The 17,673-nt window shown below is 31.3% G+C and overlaps 1 protein-coding gene across 1 annotated transcript in view; it reads right to left on the reverse strand.

Moving 5' to 3' along the window:
* Window positions 1-17,673, reverse strand: part of LRP1B (LDL receptor related protein 1B) — a 2,378,573-nt gene that overhangs the window by 792,996 nt on the left and 1,567,904 nt on the right. Inside the window, exon 21 of the mRNA XM_031963676.1 lies at window positions 9,208-9,390. Within this exon, the coding sequence (XP_031819536.1) occupies window positions 9,208-9,390 (183 nt within the window). The remainder of the gene's footprint in view (window positions 1-9,207; window positions 9,391-17,673) is intronic.

The following is a 17,673-nucleotide window of genomic DNA, read 5'->3' on the forward strand; positions in this document are numbered from 1 at the left end:
TTCTGTAGAGTGACAAGATGTCATCCATGTTAAAATGCATCATCTTGATAAGTGATTTAAAACTAAAACATTTTCTATACCTCCAAGTAAAGATACAGTAACTAATATGAGTACAAATTCATTATTGTAGAAACTTACTTTATGGACCCGCTTTGTAATCTTCAAAACTCCCTCACCTTAATAGGAATCCCAAAATCTAAGTACAACATGCCTTAAGAAGAAAAATAGCCCACATGCCCAAAGCTCTTTCTCATAGTCAGATACACAAAGAAATATCCTGTCCAAACAAACACACACACACACACACACACACACACACACACACACACACGTCTTCCCAAAAAAACAACCTTTCATATAATTTTTCATTTTGGTATCAAAAACTCAAACACTGTAATGTAAATTCCATTAATACTTGGAACTATCATTGTAATATTATTTCTTTGCATAGTAATTGAATTTATGTGTTCAATGAAATTTTAATTAATTGAATTGCTACATACATGCATAATTTTTATTTACTGTTTTAAAAGAAAATTTGTTTTCTACATCATTAGTTAAATCTTCTATTTGTAAAACCATAAAATGTGTAAATGAACTATAATCCTTCTTGCAACTTTATTTTGTTAGTTCAAATGATTCATAAAGTTATGAATCAATAAAAAGTGATGAATAAAATAACAAAACAAACATTTTCTGAAGGATAAGAAAATCATGGGACTTTAGGATTTTCAGAGACATTCAAAGTTATCTAGTCTGATTCACATAGTATATGACAGTTTTCTATAATATCACAAATAATGCCTACAACAGCCAACTTGGCTTGAGCACTTCCAATATTGGAAAACCCATTGACATGGAAAGTCATCTATTTCATTTAGGAACAGTTTTAATTAAGCATCAGACTTTGTTTTCCCTTGATATTAAACTAAAGTCTGCATCTCTGTTCCCTGTTTTCATTAATGCTCAACCTTCTTCCTGTACCTATAGAAGATAAATAATACCTCTACTAGATAACAGACCTTCAGATATTTGAAGATTACAAGCATATTCCATAAACACACACACATACATAGGTTTGTATGTAACATATTAATACAATTCTTTACACACAATAGGAACTTAATTTGCTGAATGAATCTGCTGGTGAAAAACTTCAAAAAAACTTTTTTTCAGAAATGCTCTAAACTATTGATTAGAAAAATGCAAATTAAGATTGGCTAAGATGACAGGAAAAGATAAATATGAATATTGGAGGGATTGTGGGAAAACTGGGGCAGTAATACATTATTATTGTAGTTGTGAACTATTCCAACCATTCTGGAAAACAATTTGGAACTATGCACAAAAGCCTATCAAACTGTGCAGATCCTATGCCAAAGAGTTCTTAAAAAGGGAAAAAGGACCCATATGTGCAAAACTTTGTAGAAGCACTTTTTGTAGTGGCAAGGAATTGGAAACTGAGTGGATGCCTGTTAGTTGGGAAATGGATAAATAAATTGTAGTATATGAATTTTATGGAATATTATTATTCTGTAAGAAATGACCAGCAGGATGAATACAGAGAGGCTTGGAGAGACTTGCATGAATTGAGGCTGAGTGAAATAAGCAGAACCAGTAGGTCATTATATATAGCAACAACAAGATTATGTGATGATTAATGTGGTTCCTTTCAACAATGAGGTGATTCAGGCCAGTTGTAAAAGACTTGTGATAGAGAGCCATTTGCATCCAGGGAGAAAGGACCCTGACTGTGGATCACAACATAGTATTTTCACTTTTGTTGTTGTTGTTTGCTTCCTTTTTTTTCTTTCTCATTTATTTCCTTTTTGATCTGATTTTTCCTAGTAGCATGAGAATTTCACATGTTTAACCCATATTGGATTACTTGATGTCTTGGGGCAGGGACAGAGAAGGAGAAAAATTAGGAACACAAGGTTTTGCAAGGGTGAATGCTGAAAACTATCTTTGCATATATTTTGAAAATAAAAAGCTATTATTAAAAAACCTTTTTTAAATTAGAAATCTCTGAAAGTTTAAACTTGCATTTTCCATAAAATAAGAATGTTTCAACCATCAATTTGACCTCAATAGAAGAATGTTAATTAATTAGTCTGTTGAATTTTCCTATTCTTACTTGGCAATAAATAAATATGGCCTGACTGGAATGTTACTTCTATAGTGTACAAGATTCCCATTTCTGAATAAAATCATGGAGATCTTTAATATCTATTTTAATGTTACCATAGTCTATATTTTGCAAGTAGATGTAACTATATCTGTATTTGAAACTTAATTATAGTTTATTTTAGTTCTTTTTTAATTTTAGTATTTATAAATTTAATCATAAATTCTACAAATTTGAGTTGTTTATTTTTCCTGTGTTTTCTACCTGACTTTAAGTTATTGAAAATTATTCACACTGGAAGAAAATTACACTTACCAAATGTTAATTTATGAATGTGATGAGACAACCCCAAATTAAACTTTAAATACACTGAGAACAATATTAACTTTTAGTCACTAAGTTTTACACATAATATTTCCTCGTATTCTCTATAATGATACCTTATAATGAAAAACTACATTACAGGCATTGTGACTTTGTTCTGTATATTTTCTTAGAATAATAATAGCCATATAGCTCATGAATGAAAAATAAGGCACAACAGGAGGTGAGTTCAATGTCAGATACCCAAAAACAAATATTTACATAAATGTAGAGATCTTCCCTAGGACTATCTTGAATTGTTGCCATTTTGAAATGTACAAATTTTTAAATGCCTGCACAAAGACAGAAGCTACCAAAAAAAATGTGAATGCAAGCAAAATGGGTTACATTCTGAAATAAATTGATATGATTTCCACAAGAGCTGGAATCTCAATTTTAATTTTTTTAACTAGATACATCAGTTTATAGAACAAATCTCTTTGCTTGACTTCCTTCTATGTTAATGAAAGGAGAACCATTTTATAATAGGGAATTTGACCTGCTGTGGGATCTGCCTGGCAGATCATGTTAAATAGAAGAATACACTTAAATGTGAAGAAACTAATCTTTGTCAATATTCAAAGACACAAATGACATGTTCATCTAGTTGCTTCAATATTATTTGTTTCATTTTCATTTTATTTTTTTACATATAAACTCTAAACCTTTAATCGTATACATTAAGATATATATATATATATATCTATATATGCTACATATATAAAATATATATAATTTTCTGGGAAAATAGGTTTAGCAAAAGAGGATTATTGAATCAAGTAATTGTAAAGAGGGGAAGGCTGCTTCATTTATATACTGAAACATTATTTTATACAGCCATAAAGATAAAGGTTCCAATAGGAAATCTTCAATAGGAAAAAAAAAAAAAAGAACAAAAGATAAGGTTTTGTTGAAGCAATTATTCAGGCAAAATAACTACTCTGTTGGCCTGGATTTGATTTTTTCACATCATTGATTTAATTAATCATCTGATTTTGTCTAAATATGAAAATGCAGACAAAATCTAAAATACTTTATGGAATTGAACAATGGATTTTTATGTCCAGAGAGACTAAAAAGAAAAAAGTTTTTGAAAATGCTTTGCAGCATTAAAACTCTGTATAAATGCTTTCTATGATTAATAATAACAACATGAAGAATAATAAGAATGGTATCATTGTACTACCTTCTAGGTTAGAGTAAGGCTAGTGAACCAAACCTAGGAACTCCATTTGATTTGGGCTCATTACTTTCTCTTTATAGTGGAGGCATAGAATTCACCTTCTAATTCTTAAATTTTCAAATGTATGCTATTTTGATCATAACAGACATGCTGAGGAAAAATGATGTGTTAATTTATCACAATCATTAGAAATAGTCTCTAATCTACAAACACATATTATTTACCTAACATGTAAAACACTGATGTAGGTGTTTTGAGAGATGCCAAGAAATATGAGATATGGTATTTTTCCTATGATTGACAAAGAAATGTGCAAACAAATAGTATGTTAAATAAAAATATGATGATTGAAAAGGTGTTATGTGTCATCATATGACTAGCAAATAATTAGCACAGATAATAATCGTTACAAAAGATGAAAGGAAAGACAAATCTTTGAAACATTCTTTAGGGAAAACTTTATATAGGAAATTTACTAGTATTCTATTCTTGAACTAGCTTGCCAGAAGATGAAAGTTACTCCATTTGGAAGTTTTATATACTAATATAGATTGGCAACTTATTGCATGAAACAGGAAAGCAAAGTAGTAGAAATTATGTAGACATATTTGCAGATAATGAAAATTCAAGCAGGTTACAGTATAAGATTTATATTGGAAATGGGATATGTAAAGTTGGAAAACTCAATTAAAGAATGCCTAGAATTTGTAAACACCTAAGGAATTTGAACATCATTCCTGAAGTAGCAGAACATCATGGGATCATTTATGAATAGTTAATAATAAGAAGAAAATGGAAAGTTAATTGGGTGACAGGATTACTTGAATTACATATTAAGTACAGAAGGTTAAAGGCATGAAATTCTTGAAATAATTTAGACATAAAGGGACTGAATGTTATAAAACTGGAAATGGAAAGGAAGAAATGTATGTTAGAGATTTTTTTAAAACAAAAACAAACTACAATAATCATACTCAGAGAAGTCATAGCTGATTCTAGGTAAATACTTGCTTTGACTTGCAGCTAATTTTTTATTGCTTTCAATCTGAAAATAGAGTGGTATACAAAATATGTATATTTAGAATTTGAATTTTGACTCATTAGCTTTATATCACATTTATGGCATTTAAATAATTTGAAACAAATTACAAACATTTCTATTTTATTTTTGTTTCTATTTGTAGAATTCTGCTTTTCATTTTTTTGTAAGTATGCTACCAATTTTTGCATTGCTCCTACAAATCAATGGAATGGATTGAAATGCAATATGTTCTTTTACATTATATTTTGATTTAGGTGATAATTATTTCCTATAAATATTGAAATTTTACATACTATTACATTTTTCACATTACTAGGGAAACAAATATTTTTAGATTATACACACAATAAAACTGTCCCAGAATCAAATTCAATAAAAATGGCTATCATTACAAAGTTGAAATTTATTTCTTTTTTCAAATAGAACTTAGATAGAGGAGACTACTTGACAAATATTCATTGTAAACTATCATTAAATATAGTCAAATGCATTAGAAATACTGGGAGTTTTCCATCAACTTTTGATTCTCATGGTGCTGCTACTTGCTAATAATATGTGTCCACTAGGAGGTTGCTTTTTTTCAGGAACTCTTTCAAATTACTATACCCCACCCCCAACTTGTATCTGTTAATACTTATCATTTTATGATTTTATATATAATACATAAACACACATTTTCTTCCAGCTAATCTATAGCTTAATTTATCTTTTACATTTACATTTAATGGTAAGGATTTGGGACTAACATAAATAAACTCCAAAGTAAGTATTAGTAAAGCAATTAAGTTTTTTCTTACCATATGACTAAACTCTTCAATATTTTTAATAATATGAAATATACTTCTAAAATCATTGAGCATAATAGCTTTATTCTAGATAAAGTAAATTCAAATTATAATTATAAGATCTATTCAATGATATGTCACTATTATTTCAGGAAAAATGTAAGACATTTTTATCATGTTGTTAGATATATATGTATATATTATATACACATGTGAGTGTGTGTGTCCATAGGAAAGATTGCTTACAAATAGCAGATAACACATGTCCCATAAAGTGGGATAAGAAGATTGAACTTGAGGTTGTTGTTGTTGGGATGCAAGATGGATCTGTTTGTTTTCACTAATTTTTCCCAAATTTCTAGTAGGTAATATGCCATGTCATGAATTGATTAAGAAAAAGTTCGAGTATACTTTTGTTCATATGAGAAAATCTAGACGTGTATTCAAAGATAATTTTTTAATAGCTTAAATTTTATTGACGAATTGATAAATGACTCTTTTAATGAGTGATAATAAAGTTTTGGCACTCAGAGTCCCAAGGGATTTTTTTTATTATAGCTTTTTATTGATAGAACATATGCATGGGTAATTTTTCAACACTGACCCTTGCAAACACTTCTGATCCAATTTTTCCCTTCCTTCTCTCTATCCCCTCCCCTAGATGGCAGGCAGTCTCATACATGTTAAACATGTTAAAGTATAAAAGATAAAAATTTTTAATAGGATTTAGGAAATGTTTGGGATTTTCCAGTATATTTTTTTAAGAATGTTAATTTTTATTTATTTAACAATAACTTTTATATACCATATTTATACTTATATGTATAAAGTCTATTAATAGAGATGACTAATCTCATCCCATACTGAAATATCCATCTTAGAACTGAACCATCTAAGTCTAAATACCTAATTTACATGGAAGAGTAATTGCTTGTTTAATGAATTAGTTATGTCTAACTCTTTGAGAATCAGTTTCATACATGTCTTGACAACGATGCTGGAATGGTTTGTCATTTCCATCTCCAGCTCATTTTTACAGATAAGGAAACTGAGGCAAATAGGGTTAAGTAATTTGTCAGGGGTCAAACAGTAATAAATTTGAGATCTGATTTGAACCTAGGTCCTTCCACCTCAAGGACAAGAACATAGATACCTCTACTGGAATCATATACTAACCTAATTGTCCACATTAATAGATTCATGTTCATTATTTAATTAGAAAGTGACATTTTTTTTGTTTAAGTAGATAAATCAATGATTCATTGCATTAATGCACTACAATGTATTGTATCACACACGTATATATACACATATGTATGTATTTTTGCACACAGACACAGATTTATTTCTTTTTTATTTTATTTTTAATTTATGGAAGAAAACAAAACTTTTAACATAGTATAATAAAAAGTTGTATATGAATCTACAATATACAATTTGATATTCCTTTCAAATATATAACCAAATTATTATGTAATTTTCTGCTTTTTTTTTTCCTTTTGTTTTCTTTCCCAAATCTATTTCAATGGACTGCTGTATGGGATATGTAAGGGGAAATTTCCTTTACCATTGCAGGTAATTTTGCAACTTACAGCTTGAAGAGATTTGCCTAGAATACTGAGAAATGGTTTGCCAGGATCATAGAGTCGATATGTAGTACAAATAGCACTTGACCAAATCTATCTAGTTTCATGGCAACATTTCAATGTGCTATGTTGCAATGATGATTTTTATAGACTCATATATGTGATTTAAAATAATTCCTTTCTTTAAATATAAATTTTGTTTTTCAAATTATCATATCAGTAATCTCTGAAAGGTTCATTTTGTTTCGATGGAAATGAATTTTCAAAGTGAAACAAAGTGAAATTTGGGACCGCCAATGCTAAAATTTAAAGTAAAAATGTCACAGTATTTCAATGTTCTGATAACTAAATACCATGACTAAGAGAATTTGATAGTTATTAAAGAAAGAGATAACTGAATTATAACATTTTTTTGAAAAAATAACTATCTTGCAAATAAAAACGTCTACTAGCAATGGGCTTCAGGAATACATAGCCATAGTCATGTTTGGTTTTAGCTTTTTTATTTTACATGCTTAATTGTAGCCAGGAGCCATGTTTAAGAAAAGAAACAAAATGTTGTTTTATATCTTCAAATGCCCATCAGCCATGTGGTTTCCACCGAGTTTGCTTACTCACAGCTATGATGGTTTTTCATTTTTACTTTTTAGTAAAAATGCTTAATTGGAAGCAATAGGGAGCATGGAAAATGTCTGATTGAGCTATTTAATAAAATTTTCACATGAAAAAGAAACCCCACAGATGGCTAAAGAATACATAGTGAAAGCCTACAGAAATTTCTTTCAATGGACTTGTTAGGATAATCTCTGATTTAGGGTAGAACTAACTGAATGAGGAACATTTCATAGAAACTCATCACAATAGCTCATTGTAACCTATTATTTTTAAATCAGCTAAATTCCATTGGTAATTTCTTGTTATGCATAGAACACAAATATAAATATGCTAGGTCAGTCCCAGATGCCATAACTGAGATGGAAAGCACAATGGTAAAACCATTAATATTGAATAACTGCATTAGAGAAACTATAACAATAAATATATTCAATAAAAATAATCAAAGATTTGAAGGATAAGATTTACTGTCATCTTACAAAAGATATGCCTAAAAAGGACAATAGTAGACATAACAGAAACTATGCAGCCAATTAAACAAAATTCAAGAAGTTAGATAAAAAAAGACATATTTAATGCTTCTTTTCCATTTCTATCTCTCTTGCTTAGCTTTACTGGGTAATCTCTGTTTAAAAAATTGAACTAGCTGCATGTAGATTTTTATATCTACTCAGCTGAGTTATAGATAAGTGACAAAGAAAGGATAATGCACCATAAAATATAGAAGGATGCAATGTTAATCTAGAGAATCAATTTGAATGTTTGTGTATCTAATGAATTTTGGATGCTATTTGCTTGGCTAACCACAGACAAATTCTCTGCCTATAAATACTACAATAATTTCCAATGAATTCTTCTTAAATATCAGGAAAGAAAGAAGTCGTTTTGTTTTTTGTTTTCATTTTTTCTTTTTTCTACAGGTCAAAAAAATTCTTTTTAAAAAAATCCTAGAAAGACTTGTTTTCATAGATTATTGAATATAATTTACAAAGGGCTTCTAAAAAATAACAGTTAAGAGTTCATTTTTATCTTAAAAAATTAAGAGGAATGGCCTAAATTATCTGTAGCATCTTTTAGTCCCTAATGTTATATTAATATAATGAATAAATTGTGAATGTCATAAATAAATAATATAAATAAATTGATAAGGGACAGTATGGTCTAATGTTTAGGTAACTGGAATTAGAATTAGGAGATCTAGGTTGAAAACTTACTTCAAGCATACATAAACTCTAGATAAGTTATATAATTTCTTTGTTTCTCCATTTTCCTTATTTGTTAAAAAAAAAAGGCTTGCAATTGATTTCCTTCTCATCTATAAATGTATGACATTATGATCATAAAAATTTACTGGCTCAAATATAATTATTTCTACCTGCTTTTTTCCAGTTTTCTCATGTCTTCTCTCCCAAGGATATAAGAACACTAACAAATGGGAATTCAAATGAAAATGTGATTCCAGAAAGAACAGATAGACTATGACTCCAATCCAATATTTTGCTTACCTGTTCTCTTACAGGAAAACTTGGTTTTCTCATCACACAAACGAACGGTACCATTGCAGCCCTTCTCATCACTACCATCTTCACAGTCTTTTTCTCCATCACAGCGCCAAAGGTCAGGGACACAGTTCCCATCAGGATCACACTGAAATTCATTCCCATTGCACCCAGCAGGAGAATGAATCTCTTAAATTAAAATTAAGGAAAGGAAAAAAAAAAGTACATATATAATATAATAGTATCTAATGAAATTCATTCCTTTTTTATATTCTAGTAATTCTGGAAAGACTATGTTACTACTTCAGTTTTTTAACAATCATAACACAATCATAATTTTTAACTTCACACTAAGAATAATGATAATGACTGTTTTCCATACAACAATGGGCAGAAATATATACATATATATGTTTGTGTATATATATATATATATATATATATATATATATATATATATACTTTATGAGCCCAAAAGAGAGGAAGAAGTAGAATTCAAACATGTATTTGTTAATATTTTAATTTTTGAGATTAATGGCTCAGCTCTTTAAAACACATACATACACACACATGAGAATGTGCACAAACACACACATGTACACACACATACAACCCCCCCACAAACAAACAAACAAACAAACAAATAAAACCATGGATTCTATGATTGGAATTGTAATGCTTGAGATTTTCCAGAGCTTTAAAAAACAAAAACAAAAAAAGCCCAAATTTGTTCTTGAATTTCTCACAGACTGCAAGTCAAATCCAAAATGGGATATTTTTTCTTTTACTAAAAGAATGAAAACATTTAAGGAAGTTCCAGAAAATCATAAAGAACATTCAAAGAAGGATGTGAGAAAAACTTCTCTATAGAACCTCTGGTGCCTGGAGTGATACAATATTAGTTACACAAAACACCATTGATTTTTATTAAAGACAGACATCATGCATTCAATTTCAGTTGATAATGGTAATTTATTCAGTGCATAGTTATCATCAAAAATTGCCTCTAAACTGATTATTGGAAACAAGTTAAATTCTACCATTTAAAATCAATGTAATTGAAGGAAGAATTAGAATGAGCAAATTTCCCACTAAAATAGCAGTGTTCTATAATTACTATGAAAAAAGCTCCATTTAAAAATCTTATTGTGCCCTTTTCTAAAATAACAGAAATACTTAAGCTATTTTGAGGAAATACCAAAACAGTATTCCCAAAATTTTCAGTTTTATTCTTATAATAAAGAATGTTAACAATCATTTCAAATTATTTCTAGTATTAGTAATGATAATTATTAACAATAAGAGTAATAATTATTCTGTATTGTTATTACAACTTTGACCATCTCATGTAATGTGTCAGTAGTGTCAGGACCTTGTCCTTGACAAGAGTTTTTAGTTGGCCCTCATGTGTCTCTCTTACTCTGAACTGAAAGATACATCAATAGGGATTGGCTACTAAATTAGGAAGACTATTTCACTCATTAGAATTTATAAGGAGTGATTTCCCATTTATACTTTCTTTCTGGATGAACCAGAGACTAGAATAATAGTCCTTATAGACATTTTTGAATTTATTCTTTTTTATCTGAGCACAAGTGATAAAACAGCAAGCAGGAATGACCTACACTTCAAGTTTAGTGTCTACACTGGGATTAGGAGACTTCCTTAATCAGTATGTCCTAGTTTCCCAAAAGAAGTGCTTTCTGAACTTGGAACTTCTTGGAGGAAAAGAGGACCACTGGCAGAAGAATGAATCATGCATCTGTGCACTGTCCAGAAGAAACGGAATTTGAGTTGCCTGCTCAGATGGCAGATCTGATGTGAACCTGGAATGCTTTAACTATTTGTTATCATACAAGCATTTGAATGCATGAGTTTATGAATCATGTTTGTTTTAAACATTTTTTTTTTTGCTGCTGCAGGAAATACATAATTCATTTATTTGTAGAGTTTGGACATTGAATACATTTCTAAAATAAATCTTGTTAAATCCTTTGGAGGATACTAGATATGAAACAAATCTAAACTTTAAGAAACTTTGGGGGGGAGTGGAAAATAGGGATAAAATGAACTAAAGTGTATGAGAAGGTTTAGACTTTCCTTGGACAAAGGTTTTGGATGATTGAAACTGCTACATAGGAATCAGCTGGATCCTCACACAGTGACGCTTAATTTTATACTATAATGAAATAACAGCAAATTCACAAGTGATAGATTGCCATGCTGTACTAATAAGATTTCAATGTATTAAAATTTAGGATCAGTTTTGTTTAAAGTTGATCATAATCTCAACATATAACAACAATAAGAAAAATAAATCCTTATTTTAATATTTCCTTATGGAAGAGAGAACTTTGGGAACATGAAGGCTATTAGATTATGAAGAAAAATCAAAGCTATCTATGCGAGAGAGAGAAAGAAAGAGAGATAGAGACATAGAGACAGGGAGCAAGACACGCACACACACACACACACACACACACACACACACACATACAGAGAATACTTTCTGTCAGAAAAAAGTTGGGGTAAAGCCATGCCAAAAAAAAAAAAAAAAAAAAAAAAAGAAAAAAGTTGGAATGCAACAGACAAAGTCAACAGGGAATAAAATTTCCCATAATAAAATTCATTATATCCTATCATACAGAAAACTTCTGTTGAATAACACAGGAATTATTTTCTAATAAGCATCTGTGTAAAATCTATCAGTTTATAAGAGAAAACATCAAAATCAAAACATAATTAGAAAAAATACTAGCAACAAAAATACCTGCAATTAATGCAACTGCAACTGGGGTCATATGATTGAAAATATAGTGGAATGAATTTTTTATGGAAGCAACAAGATGACTCAGAGATCAAAATGCTAGCCCTGGAGTCAGAAAGATGAGAGTTCAAATTTGATTCAGGTACTTACTAGCTGTGTGACCCTGGATAAGCCTTAACCCGTTGGAAAAAAAAAAAGGCAAACCGCTTCAATGTCTTTGCCAAAAAAGTCTCATGGACAGTATTGGCAGGATTTGGTTCACATGGTCATGAAGAGTTATGCATGACTCAGAATTATTTTATACTTACTGCACCATTTAACAACATCAAAAACTATCAGTCAATTAATGTTAATAAACATGTGACTGTTATGCCACAGTTCTCTTTTACTGTCCTGACTCAGTTTCCCTGATTATCCTGACTCAGTCCTGCCTTGGTTTCCCTGCTTTTCAGTCCTGCAAAACCTCCTCTCCCTCTTTATCAGAATACTTGATAAGGATAAAAGATCTAATGTTTTAGAATATCAGAATGCCTTTTCCCAACCCCAGCTATGTAATGTCAGAAAATGCCTCTCCCCATCTCTGGTGCCTCCCCCTGATTATGTCATCCCCCTCTCCAGAGGCTCACCCCACCCTGTCAGAATCCAATCTCAGTACCCTGACTCTGCCCCTGCTTCAATCTGCCTCCTGTGTCTGAGTCATGTGTATATATGTCATTGAGAACTCACATTGTTGGCTGGATTTTTGGAGACAATAGTCTCATTCAGCTCTGGGACCAAACCATGGCTCCATTTGGTCCCAGCATATCTCTCAATTTAATAAATTATTAAATACTTTCTAATCTCTATCTTGCTCAGTTTCTCCAGCATTACATGACAAGTACTGTATCTTAAATGCACCAAATCTTAAATGGTTGAAGTTGAAACCATAAGTGAGGAATACAGAATCAATACAAAAGTTAAAAGCTTTACAGAATAACATCAGGCAACAAAAAAATCTTTAGAGTTCTCAGTCTTCCCAACTTGAGCCTTTCCTGAGACACAGAAACGATTCAGTATGAACCTCTTCTAAGTCTTTATAAGAAGTACAAGACATTGATTCTTCTCGGTTAAAAAAAAAAGTAGAAGACATTGGTTCTTCACAGTGAAATAAAGGGAAATTGGGGCATGAAGGAAGAAGTAAAATGGAGGAATGAAGGCAGACTAGGATGACTGATAGGGCTTCCAAATATCAAGGAAATAAGACAGGAAACCTTGCCAGGTTGAGTCTTCCTTTAGTGTTTACATCAATTTGGTATCAGCAAATTGCCCTCACACCCCAAGATCAAGAGCTTGAGGATTTTGTCCTCATTAGTCTTTGCCACAGGGAGAGATGAAATCAAAAAGTGACAAGGGAAGACAATGGGCTAGGACTAAAAGAGAAAGAATACACACACACACACACACACACACACAGTCCAGGTTTATATTCTTGGACTCTTTATATTCAACTAAACTCAAGTACAAATGAAAAATAAGTAAAAACTCAAAGAAGAGTCATATTTCATTGAAGAAAAGTAAACCAAAAATATCCACTGAAAAAGACAATTCTGCAAAATACTCTTGTGAGAAATGGATAAGCATCTGTTTTGGTTTCCACAGTTGTGAAGGTTAAGTTAGAGAAATGGGACTTAAATTGGAAGGTTGAAAATCACAGGGCCTGAGTTTTGTGATTGCGAATGGTGGTCTGAGATTTGAAAGGAATTCTTTGTTCTTTGCCCCTAGCTTTGCACTTTGAAGGCCCTCAGTGCATCCAAAGTCCTGCATCACACTTCCCCGTGGGATTTGGGATGGAGGGTGGACAAGATTAAAAATCTACCTCTCTTTGGAGCTATTTTGTTGCTGGGGAAAGTTCTCTCATGAGCTTTGAAGCCCAGTCAATGTGATAAAGACCCAGGAAGTGGGTGGGGACTCCACTTTAGGGTCTATATAAATTTGCTGAGAACTGCTCACTTTTGCATTCCTTGCTGACCTTATTTTGGTTAACATTAGGTGCCTCCTTTCTCATGAGAAGGCAACATTTTTTGCCTCTTCTAATATAAGTGTCTGATGGATTAATTGAAAGGAGGGCCAGTGACCCTTATCACATACTCTAATTAATTATAGAACATCAGTCAGAACATCCAAAATGGTTCAAAAACCATTAACAAATAATAAGACAATAAGATGTTTAAAAATAGTAGAATGGAAATGATTTCAGAAATTATAATTAAAAAGGATAATCAATGAAGCAAACACCTTGTATCTCATGATAGAGAATCTATCTAATGAAATAGATTCTGAAAAAAGAAGTGACAGATTTAGAATACAACAATAAAGAAGTAGGAGGGTAAAAAAAAAAACAACTTGGTGGAAGTAAAATTTAAAAAAATATATATTTTGAAGTAATAGATGCCTTCTTCCACCCAAATGAATGGTATTGGATATTTTAGAGAAAGAGAGATAATTTACGGATTAGGTCTCTTAAAATAATGAAATTTTAAAGATTCTGTCATATTATAAAGATACTACCCCCCCCAAAAAAAAACCTGCAAAAACTTTTGAAACTAGAAAACAACAGAATAATGGGTTATTAAATCAACAGAGGGAGGGGGAAGGGTTGAAGATTGAAAATGAAAATAGTTACACTTTGTTAGGTTTTCAAAAAGCCAGGAGAACAATCTTCAGGCATTATAGGAAATAATGTAAATTCTATTTGTTTAGTTATATATAGATAGTAACTACAAGAAATTGGAGAAAAGAATGAAATAGCATATCTCCTAAAGAAGAAAAATGCATCCTGAAAACGCAAATTATTTATTCTGTAAAACTTTGCTAATAATTAATAGGAGGACCTTCAACAAAAGATAAACACTTGAGGCATTTTTAGGGGAAAAAAATAGTGAGTTGAACTATTTGGAATGGAACATTTGATTTACACATACTTCATTCAGGAGAAGCAAAACAAAAAAAATGCATTTATCAAAAAAGTGTATATATTAAAAACATTTTCATATGTACGTTTTTTTTAAATTTAAAAAAAGTAATAGGTATCATCAAGGGACAAAAAGGCTGTGTTAAAGGATCAGAAGAAAGAAAGGAGAAAAAATTGAATAAGATCCTATGGCAGGAGGGGATGGAAATCATGCTTTCCCCCAAAGCAAACTAATAACTTGAAGGAGAGATTAAAGGATAGAAAATCATTTTAGCAGGGAGTACTAGGCAAGAGACAAAAAGAACCTGGAGCTTCATTCCCATGCAATTCATAAACCATTACATTTAGACTTTAACATCACAATCCCTGAAGTTTTCTATGAAGAAATAGAAATGTCATAAAGAATATAAAGACAAAAGAATAGCTGGCTTAGACCATTTTGGATATGCCAAAAGAATGTCTATTTTGGAAGCAATACAATTTTGAAAATTCTGAGAAATCAATTTTCAAAATAAATAAAAGATAATAAATGTTTAGGAAAATATGGATATTATTGCAACTGGGAAAAAAGCAGATAATTTTTTAACAGTTACTACCAACTCATTTATCTACTACATGTCTACAAAATTTTTTTATGAGAACAATTTACACATGAATCAATGACATCCTTAAAGAAAGAATGAAAAGAGAGCAGGCAGACTTTTGTCATTATCCAATTTAGCATATCTTGCAAAGAAATATCTAGCATATCTTGATTATATCTTTATAGTCAAACAATTGACTAAGAGATGCAGAGTATACTGTGCTTGTATATAAAAATGCATTTGATTAGGCAGAAGAACAAATGTCATTTGAAAATCTCCTCCAAGTTGTCTCCTATGTACATGTTAAAGTTATATGATTCATTGAAATATGCAAAGAGATAACTAATGACTTGCTAATATAACTTAAATATTAATATTAAGGATACAATACTAGTCAAAAGTATTTAACATTGTCATGAAAAATATCTGTTTCAGATTCATTCATTCATTCATAATAATAACAGCTAGCATTTATGTAATACTTTATGTTTTGCAATGTATTTTAGATAGATTTTTACAACAATCTATGTGAGGTAGGAACTATTATTATCCTCATTTTATAAATGAATAAAATGAAACAGATAGGGATTAGTTGAATTGTACAGAGTCATATAGCTACTAAGTATATGAATTCAGATTTAAACTCAGATGTTCCTGATTATAAGTCTAATGATTTAATCACTGAATCACCTACTTGCCTCATTCATCAAGCATCTATTTAGCAACTATTAGGTCTTGTGAAATATTGGAGATATAAAGTCATTATGGAATAGTTTCTGTCTTCAAATAACTCAGGGCCTCCTTGCTGTTCCACCAGCTCAAGTCTCTCCCCTCTCTATTATATCACTGACACATTTTCCTAAAGCATACTTCTGATCAGGTCATTCCTCTCAATAATGCCAGCAGTTCACTATTGTTGAAGGTTGAATTTCATACTTCTTTGTTGGGCATTTAAGATTCTTTACAACTCACCTCTAAAGTTTCCATCCTTACTTTATAGAACTTACTATCACGCAATCAACAGTCCGGATCGGGAGGGGGGGGGAAGATAGGGGTGAACCCTGAAACTGTGTTTCCTTTAATCTATAAAAGAAGGGAGATTTGGGGTCTCAGGTTTTCCCCTGGGAGAGCATACCTTCCCAGACAAGTTAAATGGCTTCATTCAATTGGAGATCTTGGTTAAATCACCCTCCATTGATCTTTTGGGGTTGGCCCGGATCCCCTTCAGGAAATTCCCAGACTCTGGGAAAAAAATCTTCAAAATGATTTTATTCAATTGGAGATCTCTGATGTTCCTTTATTGATTAGTTCAGACAGATCCCAGCTCCAGGCCAACATTTTGCCCACATAACCAGAGATCTGTTAAACACACTTTTGCCAAATTCCTCATTAGGAATTTGCCCACTAAGAGAGCTCCTTCTTAGAGAACAATAAACTTCCCTTTTCTGCCATTCAGACTTTTCAGGTTTATGAATTCTTTCACATTGGACCTGCGCTGCCCAGAAGGGATTCCCCACCTCATTTCTCACACCACTAGCACTGCATCACAGATAAACTAGCTTTCCTAGAATGCATCAGTCAGCTCTTTGCTATTGCACTAGTTGTCTCTCACCCCTGGAATGCATACTTGCCTCAATGAAACTGTCCTCTGTCTCCCACCCCAGCAAAACAAATTAACTTACATTTGATTATACATGCAAAGGTGTGTGTGTAGGGTAACATATTTATTCAACTACCCTTTTTAAAGTAAATGGAAATATGCTCAATCATTGAATCTCCAATAAAGACTTTAAACTAAGTGGGAAGTCTTTGAAGATCATTTGATAACATAAAATCCGAAAGGACTTCTCTTCTAATTGGCCAAGGGATTTCCTTAGATACTCTAACTTACTTATAAATGTGTAAAGGTAGTTGGACTCAGGAAGTTCTGGTAGTGTCACTCAAGAAGAAGCATTCTAGTAGACCCCTGAGAAGTGAGCTATATAACTCAGCAGGAAGATATTAAAGAGGACCACTGACTCTACAGTATCTGGAGCAAAAAAAATCTGGCCTGAGGGAAATCTCTCCTAGGTCACTTTTTTCTCCAAATTCTTTCCAAAAATATCTGTCTATATACAGAAACTATAATATAATTGAATATTTCAGTATCCACACATTTCCAATAAATAGAA

This window comes from Sarcophilus harrisii, chromosome 3, assembly GCF_902635505.1.
Source record: "Sarcophilus harrisii chromosome 3, mSarHar1.11, whole genome shotgun sequence".
Taxonomy (NCBI): Eukaryota; Metazoa; Chordata; class Mammalia; order Dasyuromorphia; family Dasyuridae; genus Sarcophilus; species Sarcophilus harrisii.